The sequence below is a fragment of the Schistocerca gregaria genome, chromosome 3 (assembly GCF_023897955.1).
Source record: "Schistocerca gregaria isolate iqSchGreg1 chromosome 3, iqSchGreg1.2, whole genome shotgun sequence".
In the NCBI taxonomy this organism is placed as follows: domain Eukaryota; kingdom Metazoa; phylum Arthropoda; class Insecta; order Orthoptera; family Acrididae; genus Schistocerca; species Schistocerca gregaria.
In genome coordinates, this window is record NC_064922.1 from 226,707,058 (window position 1) to 226,720,117 (window position 13,060).

The following is a 13,060-nucleotide window of genomic DNA, read 5'->3' on the forward strand; positions in this document are numbered from 1 at the left end:
AATACCACATGATATATTCTATGAAAACAGGTACTATATTGTGCAGAGTTCAGTAAATACAAACATATATTATAAACTATTGGAACTCATAATTTATACAGATACCCACAGTTGTGTGAGAACTATTTTTTTGTTTAGTTTTTCCCCCCCAGCATTGGTTTTTCAGACCATTTTCAGGCTCAAACCTCATAACACTGTCCTGTGTTCACTTTATGATTTCCAGGCAGATTCTTCAAGTCAGTCAGTGTCAAACATTCCTTAAATCCCATATGAACAAAAATACACTCGATATATTTAATGGGTGGCATGAATTACACATATTTAAAAATATGTTTGTAATTGTCCTGTACACCATATATTATCTAAAAGTAATGCTATGTAATCTGCTGTTATACACCAGCTGTGTTCTAGTTTTCATTCAGAAAGAAGTGCTACAGATCAGATAATATCGCTCATGACCTGCATAGAAGAAGGCTTTCAAAAGCATTTTAAAAAATCACTTGGTTTATAGATGATGCAGTTCGGAGACGTGGCTACAAACTCATTAAAATAACCCCATACAGGAAAGAAGTCCAACTAATTAATAATATGATTGCTGGATGGTCATCCCGGATCATGCTAGGCAACAGAATAAGCTCGTCAAAGATGCTAAATGATGGACAGCCTTGGGGATCTGTCCTTGCCCTACTCCTGCACATATCCAGTGTGATTGAAACTAGATCTCATAAGCTTGGATATGCTGATGACTGTTTGCAGGCAGTGAGACATATAAATTTTGAAGAAGCAGAAGCCGTCTTAACATCTAATCTGGTGATAATGGGAATATACTTTCGGAGATGGAGACTAAAACCAAACGCCACCAAGAAAGAGATGATTTGCTTTCATTTGTGCAACAGCCCATTGAATGGGCAGCTCCTAGTGTATTTTGGTGACACACTACTTCACCAAAATCTACACCCAGAATGTCTACGGGCTACGTTGGACTGGACACTGTCCTACAAGAAGCATCTGGAAAACACCACTATGAAGATATGGGCTATGAACATCATCCTACATAAGCTGTTTGGAACAACCCAGGGCTTCTGCTGTTGAAACCCTTTATGCTTCAGCACTTGGACTGATCTACTCTACTGCGAAATTTGATGCTCCTGTGTGGCTTAGTAGTGTGCGCGTGCGCACACACACACACACACACACACACACACACACACACACACACACAATTTGCACAACTGAACAATGCTGTGAGTATTATCAGTGGTACACTAAGATCAACCTCCCTGTTGGATGTCTGTGTATATTGAGCCACATTCCACCATCTGGGTCTTGATGAATAGTAGCTCTACTCCACGAGTTTAAACACATACAAGGCAACCTGCAGCTCCTCCATCAAGACACAGTTTTTTTAGAAAGCAACTGTCTTTCACCAAGAAAACCATCCATGAAAACAGCCATGGAGCTGTACACATCTCAGTTAAACTTAACAGGCTCATAGATATGAGATTGGGCAAAGGCTTGTCCTCCACATTGCCAGAACTTGCCTGCATGATAAAGAAGCACCTCTGCCTTTCACCACCCACACACAACATGGATAATGTTCAACAGAATATGCACCAATTGTGGCAGAAGCATTTACTCTCTTCACATGTGGTTTAAGGCTTCATCTGTAAAATGAGATTTTGGAACAGGCATGCAAACTGTTCATCACATTGCTATAGAATGTCCCAACAGGGCCTATCATGGATCTTTCAATAATTTCCTGATGTCAACGAATGGTGCAACTGACTATATTAAAAATGTAGATGTTTTTGTTTGTCAATTACTTGTTACTGTGTGTAGTATAATTAATATTGTGCTTAGAAACCATACAGTAAGTAAAAGAAATGAATAAATAGATATGTTTTGTCGTGCCTCATGAATATTCAGGAGAGTGTAGAATGTTCATGAGGAGTGACTGAACATTATTCACCCACAACAGCCACCTATATGGCATGACTTTTTGACAGTGTGTGTTATGTTGGGCAATTACGAAGGTATTGTCAAATGTATATGTAGCCCACTAAAAGTATGCAGGGTAAAGTTTTTGTTCAAATGTGACTTTAAGGAACTTTTGGTATAGATTGACAGGATAGACATGTTTTCAGATCATAAAGTGAATATACTTATGTGCACTGTGGTGGTGATTTTGTACCTAAATATGATCTGAAAGACTGTAGCAGTTTGGAAAGTAAATGGAACTCACCTAGCAACTGTCAGTGTGTCTGTATGAGTCTCATGCAGACTTGCAACCTGGCATAAATAAGTTGTATTGCTACACTGAAGTGTTATCAGCTTCTGTTAATAAACATTGATTGCAGTGTAGCTTTAAGGACAGTTCTGTGTCATCAGTAACAACCTGTCTTGTTGTTGCCAAAGTTTTAAAATTGTGAATATTGGATGATATGAATTACATACAATTGTATAAATCAAACAATGGAAATCCAAGATGGAGTGTAACAATATTATGAGAAAGAAAGTTACTATTCACCTTATAGCGGAGATGCCGAGTCGCAGATAGGCACAACAAAACACACTCACAATTATAGCTTTCGGTCATTGAGGCCTTTATCGGCAATAGGAAGACATGCGCACGCACACACGCGCCCAACTGCAGTCTCAGGCAACTGAAATCACACTGCAAGCAGCAGCACTGGTGGATGATGGGAGTGGCGACTGGGTAGGAGTAAGGAGGAGACTGGAGCAGGTAGAAGGAGGGATAGTATGGTGGGGGTGGTGGACAGCAAGGTGCTGCAGGTTAGGCTGAGGGCAGGGTACAGGTGAGGAGGGTGAGGGGGGGCGAAGTTGCGGAAAAGGAGAGAAATAAAAAGACTGGGTGTGGTGGTGGAATGATGGCTGTGTAGTGCTGGAATGGAAACGGGAGGGGCCGGATGGGTGAGGACAGTGACTAACATAGGTTGAGGCCAGGAGTGTTACGGGCACTTAGGATGTATTGTTGTATAAAGTAGGATGTATGATAGTATAAGCTGAATTCTGGATGATTTTCAGAAATAAGTTTACTTCTCAGTTTGACTGCAAACCAGAAATATTTGAGTGATTTTTGCGATTTAAATATTATGTTAGAAATTTAAAATTTTATGCATATTTCATGGGAGTTTTGTCATTGATTTTCAGGATAAGGGATCATTCTACCTCGTTTTTGAGTATATGGACCATGATTTAATGGGTCTTCTGGAGTCTGGCATGGTTGACTTTAATGAGGCCCATAATGCTTCCATAATGAAGCAACTACTCGATGGTCTGAATTACTGTCACAAGAAGAATTTTCTACACAGAGATATAAAGTGTAGCAACATTCTTATGAATAACAGGTAATTACATTAGCTAAAAGTACTTTGAGAAAGTAAAACTGTTGTCATGAAATGATTTAGATGAGGGGAAAAGTAATTTAGTTTGATTGTACATAAATTATTTGTACTTTTAGGGGTGAAGTGAAGTTAGCAGACTTTGGTTTGGCAAGATTGTATAATGCTGATGATCGGAAAAGGCCCTACACAAATAAAGTTATTACACTGTGGTACAGACCACCAGAGTTACTTCTGGGTGAAGAGCGATATGGACCTGCAATTGATGTGTGGAGCTGTGGCTGTATTCTTGGTGAACTCTTTGCAAAGAAACCCATGTTTCAGGTATGATTATACAAATCGTGTATTGGAATTGCCAGATGTCATGACTTAATTTTGAACATCAGTTTGCATGTTGTGAAATGTAGTTGTAAATGCTGAAATTTGTGTAATTATTGTATGCAATGGTGAATTGTCTAATTGTGTAATTTTTTCTTTAATGATTGAGGTAATTAAGTGTCCACAAGCAAATTCAAAGTATGGTTGGTATTACAGTATACTTCTGATTATTCATGGTAACATGGTAATGTGGGGGAGAGGATGCACAAATAATCGAAAAACATGAATAATACAGATATTTTCAAACATCTATTCTTTCCAGAATGAGATTTTCACTCTGCAGCGGAGTGTGCGCTGATACGAAACTTCCTGGCAGATTAAAACTGTGTGCCCGACCGAGACTCGAACTCGGGACCTTTGCCTTTCACGGGCAAGTGCTCTACCAACTGAGCTACCGAAGCACGACTCACGTCCGGTACTCACAGCTTTACTTCTGCCAGTATCCGTCTCCTACCTTCCAAACTTTACAGAAGCTCTTCTGCGAACCTTGCAGAACTAGCACTCCTGAAAGAAAGGATACTGCGGAGACATGGCTTAGCCACAGCCTGGGGGATGTTTCCAGAATGAGATTTTCACTCTGCAGCGGAGTGTGCACTGATATGAAACTTCCTGGCAGAAGAGCTTCTGTAAAGTTTGGAAGGTAGGAGACGGATACTGGCAGAAGTAAAGCTGTGAGTACCGGACGTGAGTCGTGCTTCGGTAGCTCAGTTGGTAGAGCACTTGCCCGCGAAAGGCAAAGGTCCCGAGTTCGAGTCTCGGTCGGGCACACAGTTTTAATCTGCCAGGAAGTTTCATCTATTCTTTGTTCGAAAGTTTATTCAAGTTCTGTGCATAGGTACCGTAGGTTTGTTTATTTCTTAAAATTGTCTGCGATATTGGTCTGCTTCTGAGAGGAGTTGACATTTCTTTGCGCAGTGTTTCAAAATTATTTTATTTATTTATTTTTTGTAGTAATGTCATTATACTGAACCCTATCCTTGGCCCATATAATTTAGAAGAGTATAGACACATTGCTATGTGGTACAATGACTGACAAGATCACTGTCTTCATCCCCACTTTCACATTCCTCTTCTTTATTTTATTGTGTAGCAGCAGTTACAAGTTCAGTGTCACTTATGTAGTGGAAGCTAGGTTCATCTGAATTGATCTTCAGCCACTTATTCAAATTTACTTCATTGACATATTTGGAGCCATTTAAACTGCCAGTCAGATTCATTATTTGTACAGTTGCTGTTATTTGTCACTAAAACCTTTAAAATCACTTTCTTGTACAGCTGAAACAATTTTCTCTATGATCAAAATAGTGTATGTGGCTTGACTTCCTGCCAGGCATCAGAAACCCCTTATATGCCATCTAGAATTGTCAACTTCTCCCAGAAAGCCACATAATAATAATAATAATAATAATAATAATAATGTTGTTGTTGTGGTTTTCAGTCCTGAGACTGGTTTGATGCAGCTCTCCATGCTACCCTATCCTGTGCAAGCTTCTTCATCTCCCAGTACCTACTGCAACCTACGTCCTTCTGAATCTGCTTACTGTATTCATCTCTTGGTCTCCCTCTACGATTTTTACCCTCCATGGTGCCCTCCAATAATAATAATAATAATAATAATAATAATAATAATAATAATAATCCTTGGTCCATTGGCTGTATAATGGTAGTCATGTTATGAGCTAAAAACTTAGTTTTAATGAGATGACATCAGATAAGAGAATCCTCTCAACGAGATGTGAAGGAACATTATCAAGCAATGGACCGGCCAACTGTGGCAATCTTTGCTTTTCTAGAAATCACCAAACTTGTAGTACAAAATGTTTGTCGAACCAGTTTTGGAAAATTTTAGTAGCCATTTGTGCTCTTTTTTATTCGTAATAATGCACAGGGAGATCCTTAGCTGTGATATCCTTGAATACTTTGGGTTTATTTGGCTTTCCAATCACTAGTAGTTGCACCTTTTGGTTTCCAGAAGCATTAGTGGTTCACAAAATTGTAATGTGTTCTTTAGACGACTTATATCCAGGAACACAAAACTTCGCTCTTAAAATCAAGAGTTCTGGTGGTAGCCATTTCCGATACAGACCACTTTAGTCTGCATTATAAATTTGGTCTGGTTTGAAATTATGTTGTTCCTAAAATTTCCGGAACCATTCCTGAAACTAATTGGCTGCCGCAACATTTGAACTAAGCCACTCTCCTTGCCCAGTAAGTTCGTGAAATTTGTGACTTTGTTTTACTCTGGATAACTGTCTAGCTGAGTGTTAAATTCTCCCTCTAATAACTTTAGACCTTCATGAAAAAATTTAGCTTTTGTGGCACACATTGCACTGAAACAATCACATTTCCTGGCAAAGTCTTGTGTTCTCTGCTTATTCTCTGGAATGTCCTGAACGATCTGCATACCAGTGCAGTAATCAGCACTTTCTCCCTTCTCAAATCTTTCAGTTAAGTCTTAAGTTTTATTTTAATCTCATCACTTATTTTTTTCATTTCTCCTTCAGCGCTTTTTACAGATTTCTCTTCACCTGCTTTGTGGACATGTACATGACCATTAACATAAGAAAACAGAGTTTGTTTTCAATGTACACGGAGCAAGATGGCCGATAGCAATGAAGATGGTGCACTGTTGTCATTCTTTAAACAATGGAAATAGCCTTATTGTCATGCAGTAGGTTGTTTATTGCTTTTTGCTAAAGTAAAACATTCCACATTTTTTAAGATGTGTGAATAATCTGCAAACCAAATACTTTTCACATGAATAATCTGGAATCCACTGCATTTGCAAAAATGTTGAGAATTTGATTGAGTAGTCAGTCTCGAGCAATGAAAGCAAAAATTGTTTTCATGTTGAGAGATAGGCAAAAGAACAAAGTGTTTATTCATACTCAGTTTCCTCTTTCTTCAACTCTCTCCTCTCTCACTTTTCCCCTTTTAAAAGTAAGTGGTATGAGGTACCCAGAGTTGTTACATATGTTGATTTCAGTTTGTAGGGTTTGAAATATTGGCTTATGTTGTTTACCTATGAATTATATAATTACAGGAAAAATGATGCAATATTTAATTTTTCACTTTTCATTAAATAGAATTTTTGTGTGTGTAGGGGAATGTGGAGCTAATGCAGCTGGACATTATCTCTAGACTTTGTGGTACACCAACACCAGCTGTGTGGCCCTCTGTAATAAAATTACCATTGTGGCATACACTGAAGCCGAAAAAACCACACATGCGGCGTTTGCGTGAAGAGTATGAAATGTTTATGCCTGCATCGGCCCTTGATTTGCTAGATAAGATGCTTAGACTTGACCCTGAGAAGAGAATCACAGCTGAAGAGGCTCTCAAATCAACATGGCTGAAGAATGTGTGCCCTGAAAAGTGAGTTAAAATGTCTAATTTTGCATTCTAATTAATGTAACAAAATGTGAGATATATGCCTGCTTCTCTCTCTCTCTCTCTCTCTCTCTCTCTCTCTCTCTCTCTCTCTCTCTCCCTCCCCCCCCCCCCACCTTCTTTCTTTGCTGTATTTTAATTTGTTGAATTAGAAGAGAAACGACAATTTATGAAGGTTTATGCATTCTGTTTTAACTGATTTCAGACAAGTATGGCTTACATTTTAAATTTTTTGTTATACCTGCCATACATTTTAACATTGATGATTTGTATAGCAGAGCAGTTAGCTCATATTTTTTGAGCACAGTGATAAGCTGGCCATGTATCTATATTTGTTCCCTTTTATATTTGTTCTTTGTCTTAAAGTGTTTATTATGGGCAGCCCAAAGTTGGGTTTGTGTTCCAAGGAATAATTTTAATACAAATTTTAAATAGCTATTTATTATTAATTACTTGTTATATTTTTCTCATAATATTTTGCTCTGAATATTAGAAATACCACCGATAGGTCTTCAGAATCTATATACTCATTGTAATTGTCAGTTTGTATACACTGCACCCTGTGTTGATGTAGCAAAGATCTTCTTGAGTGTTAGAAAAGTGTTCATACTGGATTGCTACTTTGTAAGTAATAGCACAGCACTCTTCTATGTATATTTTACCATTATTGACTGGGGAGCTGTCTGTTGAGTCCCATGCTACAATTTTAGAATTAAAGAAATGTAAGTGGTAAAATGTCTGTTTCAGAATGCCTGTGCCTGAACTACCTACGTGGCAAGATTGCCATGAATTGTGGAGCAAAAAGCGAAGACGACAGCTGCGTGAACAGCAAGAATCTCTTCAGAATTTGCCCCCTGGTAAACCTTCTACCTTGAAAGAAAAGACTTCGAGTAATAAATCTTTTGAGGAGAGCTTTGAAATGGGAGGGTAAGTATGGTTCAATGTCTGTGAACCCATTTTCTTACCTGATATATTGTGGGCATTACATTTTGTCATGTTAAATGCAGTTGAAAGAAAAGAACTGTATACAACAATTGTAAAGTTGTCAAAGTGCTGTAATTTTGGATTTTAGTTTTCATTGCAAAATAGTAAAGTTTTTTTATTTTCAATGTTAATTTTGTCACCAAATTTATGATTTTCTTTTATTTAATTTTCTATTCAATTAGATGTTTGTTAAACTGAGAAACTGTTGGCTGATATGCTTACAGATCTGCCAACTGTACCCCTTCGAAGCAGGCAATGTCTGACAGGTAATTAAAATTGTAAATAACTTAACTGTGGGTTCTAATTAATGGCTGTAATGGGAAATACTTTCTGTTTTGTATGTGTGCTAATTTATGTAGGTTTGTGCAAGAGTTGTCCAGTTAATATGTGAATTGATTTCATTTCGTAGTAAACTTTATGAGTACAATGATTGAAATTGTATCTTTCTTTACAGTTCAGATAAAAATTATAGCATTATTTCCAACGATCTCAATAGCACTTTGAGCTGTTCTTGTTGTTCTTTGCATTCTTAATGTGAGGCAACACTTTTCACATAATTTCTTCTTTATGTATAGTTAACTCTTAAACATTGGTATTGTCGCAACAGAATAGATGCTGTGTTGACATGCACCACTCACATTAGTGCACTGATTGCAAATTATGGGTGATGGCAAGCTTTATTCAATTGATTTGAATAGTCATATACCATCTTTAATTCATTGGAGTTACAAGATTTTTAAACAATTTAGTAGAGAGGAGCTTAACAGCTAAACATAATATTCTTGCTGTCTGAAGTCTTTTTGATCACAGGCATATACATTAACAACAACATTGTGTGATTTCATATAATTGACGATATAGTTTCATCTACCTACTATCCAGTGGGTGAAATTAACTGCAAGATTTGATTCAGCTGATTTCCTTGCTGATACGTACTACTGTCATAGGTCTGAAAAACATTGTAGTCAGCTCATCATTGTTCACCCAAGTTAAACTGTGCTTTCCTTGTCAACAGTGTGTAGTGTGCCCTTCTTGCATTTCCAATTCTAGAGTTGTATGTTCCACTTCAGGTCAGTTCCTGCCCTAGTCCACAGCGTGAACTTGTCAGTAACAGCTACATTTAATTCGGTATAAATACTATTCTAAATAAATCTTTGTTACTGCTGTAAAGAAAGGTTCTGTTCAAAATGAAACTTAAATTAAAAAAGGTAGAAACAATGCGCTTGCAGGACAGCACATTCAGACACTAACACATGTACAGGTTTTAGAAAGCAGAAGTTCCTTTGATTGACAGTGAAAGGAAGAGGGTGTCTGCATGTGGACATACCACGAGAAAAAGTTTGATACTGTTGCATGAAGTGACACTTACTGGCTTGTTCTATATGTACATAGGCTTGTACATGGTTCTCACTCATGCATTATAGTCATTCTGTCCCTATTTGATACAGATCATGTAACTGTCTCGAAATGTCTGCTGGTGTGTTGATGTGTATGTTACATGTGCTGCAACATGTTGCATAAAAGCATAGAAGTTATCTGAACTTTGCTTGATAATGACTAAATATTCAAAGTTTGTTAATAGCATGTAAATTTGAAAACTGTGGCGCTTATAATGGTCAACATTTTCCTTTGAAAACTATATTGAGGCTCTGGACTCATGTGCGAACAAAATTATAAAGAGGATAGGCTGGAGAAAATTTGGCTGACAAAGGTCAGATGGAAATCTACCCAAGATGCAAGATGGAGTGAGTCCTGCTGTGCCTGCCTTGCCTGTAAATATCTGTTGTGGTCTGTACTTTTCTCAATCTCTCTTTCTTTTTGGTTGCTTTTTTTCCAGACTGAGAAGTTGCAGGCTACATGTAATAATTTTTATAGGTCACTGGAAAAATCCGCATATGTAAAATAGATGCGAATTCTGCCTCAAAATGTGAAAGCATGAAATTAACGAATTGATGTTGTTATTAGAGAGACTTCAAAATAGATTTGTTTTCCGCAGAAACCAGTTTTTTGTTACTTTTATTCTACATTATCTGGCGAACCCAGTTTGGAAAGATAATGTTTGTATGAAACTCTTTGCAAAACAAAAAGTGCATGAATGCAACAGTATATGAATGTGTTTGATACTCTGATGTCATGCTAGTTATGGGCAGATGAATGGTCTATTTGTTATTCAAGCTAACTAAGCTGACACTGTGTGGTGTCTGATGGGTATGACTGAAATTGGGAAATAAGTTTATGGTTGCTTCCATCAGCCACTGTGCTGAGTGCCAACTTGCTTTGTGCAAATAGTAAGATACGTGCTGTGTAATGCAACATAGTAGTCAGCTATAGGACCTAGCTTGTAACATTTTATAACAAAGAAACATGCACTTCCATTTTTTAGCTAAAATCCAAACAGTGGTGTAATTCGGACACGAAAATGTGGCAAATTATGTTGTGGATATTTCAAACAGTGGATGTGCTGCGTACCACTAAAGGCCAGGCCTAAATTATCTTGTTAATAATACTCTGCCAACCTAAAGAGCAGCTATGCAGTAGCTGTTCTTGAATGCTTTGTTTGTGCTTTCCTCGTTGTATTCCTTTCTTAATTTCAAATGAGTGAAGTGACTAATCCTGGACCATCATGGATTTTTATTACAGCCCTTACAACACCAGCGTAGATCGATGATCGCTGTGACAATTAGTCAGTCCTGATTTTGCAAACATGGGGTGTAGGCTCCTACCCTGCAAGAGGGAGCAGGGCCTGTTTCTCATTACCAGTCCTCTCCTCTCTGGCAGTCAGAAGTGACGTTTATGTTCACAGCCGGCTGCCACTACATAGTGTATACACTGTGCACTAGAGTGATTGGAAAACAAAATCCGTCACATTTCTTGACTGCACTGAAATTCATCCCTTAGTGTTCAGATAGAGCTACATTTGGTTCTACTTCTGTGCTAGGTGCCTCGTCATTTTTATCTGTAGTGTTGTCAATCATGGGTTGCACGGCTAGGAATGCCCACCGCAGGTTTTGTAATCATCGAATTGTGCAGGAAAAGACAAATATTGTCGAGAAACTCTTTAAATAAAAAATGTATTTAGTTCAGCAGTGGGAAAATGCTGCTGCTTTTCAACACAACAAACACTTCTTGTAAGATTAAACACAGCCAATGAAGAAAATGGAACAAACACTTGTTATAAGATTAAGCACAGCCAATGAACAAAATGGAGGCCATATTGAAGAAAAAAGCTTGTAACTTTTTGCAGAAGCAAAGTTTCCAGTCAATAAGCACTTTTTTAACAGTCTATTGACAAGAATGGATGCTACTTTTTGCAGTAATCAGACTAATTCATGGTGATTTGTTATTCTTCAGATGAAATCAGTGCCAATATTCACTGGACACTACTTGCACATGTAGATGGAACTAAGTGTACTGTCAGTCTTGCCTCGTATTGTATTACTTTGTTTTGTTCAAATACATAACTTAAGATAGTAATTTATATTGGCAGATTGACTTCTTGTTTTATCAAGCAATTGATTTGTTGGTTCTAGTTAGTTTAAGAGGAATATAAATTCAAATGGTGATGGTGAGAAAATTCTTATAATTTTTGCTGTAAAGCCTCAATTTTCCTTATGAATTTTGCAATAAAGCCAAGTTGTTGCAGTTGGCAAGAAGTATTGTTGGGAACATGAAGATGGTTTGATAAGTTTGGTAAAAAAGCAAGGAAAAAATTTTTGTTTCGTAAACAACTCGCCTTGCTTTTTGACATAGTCTCCTTTGAGGGATATATACTTGGTCCAGTGATCCTCCAGCTGGAAAAATAGGTTCTGTGAAACTTTGCAAAATACTCCTTGATGGAAACTATCACTTTTGGTGAATGGGGTGGATGAGGAACTGATTCAAAGTTCAGTTCATGCACTTGTTATTGCTGATGTGTGGGATGGTGTATTATCCTGATGAAAGTGCACTTTTTTAATCTTCTTACAGACAATGCAAGTTTCAGATGAACCAATGAAGAAGCATAATGTGGCCCAGTTATGGTTCTGCCTTTTCTAAGTAATCTATGAGGATTAATCTTTGGGAATCCGAAAAAAACAATAGCCATCACCTTACCAGCTGACAAAATGGCCCCTTCAGTGCGCTTTCAACACCTTTTGCCTATTGTTTTTACTGATGTTTTGGCTCTAGTGTGCAAAATCAATGCAAAATGTCTTGAGGATTGCAATTAAACAAACATCACCATAGGTTGTGCTGAATTGTGTCTGTGGTTTTGTGTGACTGAGTAATGCTACACCCACTTTGCAAATTGCTTTTTCATATCCAATTGTCTGTGCAGGATACTATGCATTCTCTCAGTTGAAATGCCAACTGTCTCGACAATCTCACAAATTTTTATTTGTGGTTTTACATCACCATAACATGGATTTTGTCAGCGGTTTCCTTTGTAGTGACCTTAATTTGACAGCAAGAGTGCATTTCATCTTTGGTAATTTTGTGCCCATGTTTAAATTCATTAACCCAAAAGTAAATTGTCTTAATTGGTGGTGCAGTGTCTGTTAGAACTTCATCCAGTTCTGTTTTGATTTGTGCGGTAGTCCAGCGTTTCAAATGAAAATGTTGAATAACAGTGCAAAGCTTGGTTTTCTCCATTTTCAATTGCAATTGACACATTGACCAATTCAGACTGCTATTAACAATTGACTGTATGCTGTAAACTGCTGAAATTATTTATATGATCCTTGAAATAATCAAGCTTACAAACCATGAAGGCACAACAAAAAGTGTGGTCTTCTTTCCTGAAAATATACTGTACATATCAAACCATCCTCATACAGTTACACAGCAAATTGCTTTGACTTTGGCTTTTGAAACCCAATATGAATAAGTAGTGGAAATGCAGTTTTTTCTTTTAAGTTTAAGTTTTTATTTGGTAAGCCAATTTAGTAAACAGCCAGCAATATAAAATA

The 13,060-nt window shown here is 37.5% G+C and overlaps 1 protein-coding gene and 1 non-coding gene across 14 annotated transcripts in view; one reads left to right on the forward strand and one right to left on the reverse strand.

Moving 5' to 3' along the window:
- LOC126354837 (cyclin-dependent kinase 12) overlaps positions 1–13,060 on the forward strand; it is a 165,016-nt gene that overhangs the window by 35,353 nt on the left and 116,603 nt on the right. For 10 of the 13 annotated variants that reach the window (XM_050004799.1, XM_050004803.1, XM_050004806.1 and 7 more), the window contains 5 exons: positions 3,172–3,368; positions 3,482–3,686; positions 6,844–7,115; positions 7,878–8,057; positions 8,339–8,380. In XM_050004799.1, coding sequence (XP_049860756.1) covers positions 3,172–3,368; positions 3,482–3,686; positions 6,844–7,115; positions 7,878–8,057; positions 8,339–8,380 — 896 coding nt within the window. The remainder of the gene's footprint in view (positions 1–3,171; positions 3,369–3,481; positions 3,687–6,843; positions 7,116–7,877; positions 8,058–8,338; positions 8,381–13,060) is intronic. The other 3 variants (XM_050004810.1, XM_050004812.1, XM_050004802.1) reach the window with 1 other exon arrangement.
- Trnas-uga (transfer RNA serine (anticodon UGA)) lies at positions 4,068–4,142 on the reverse strand. Its single transcript has one exon. It is a non-coding gene; the product is annotated as a tRNA-Ser (tRNA).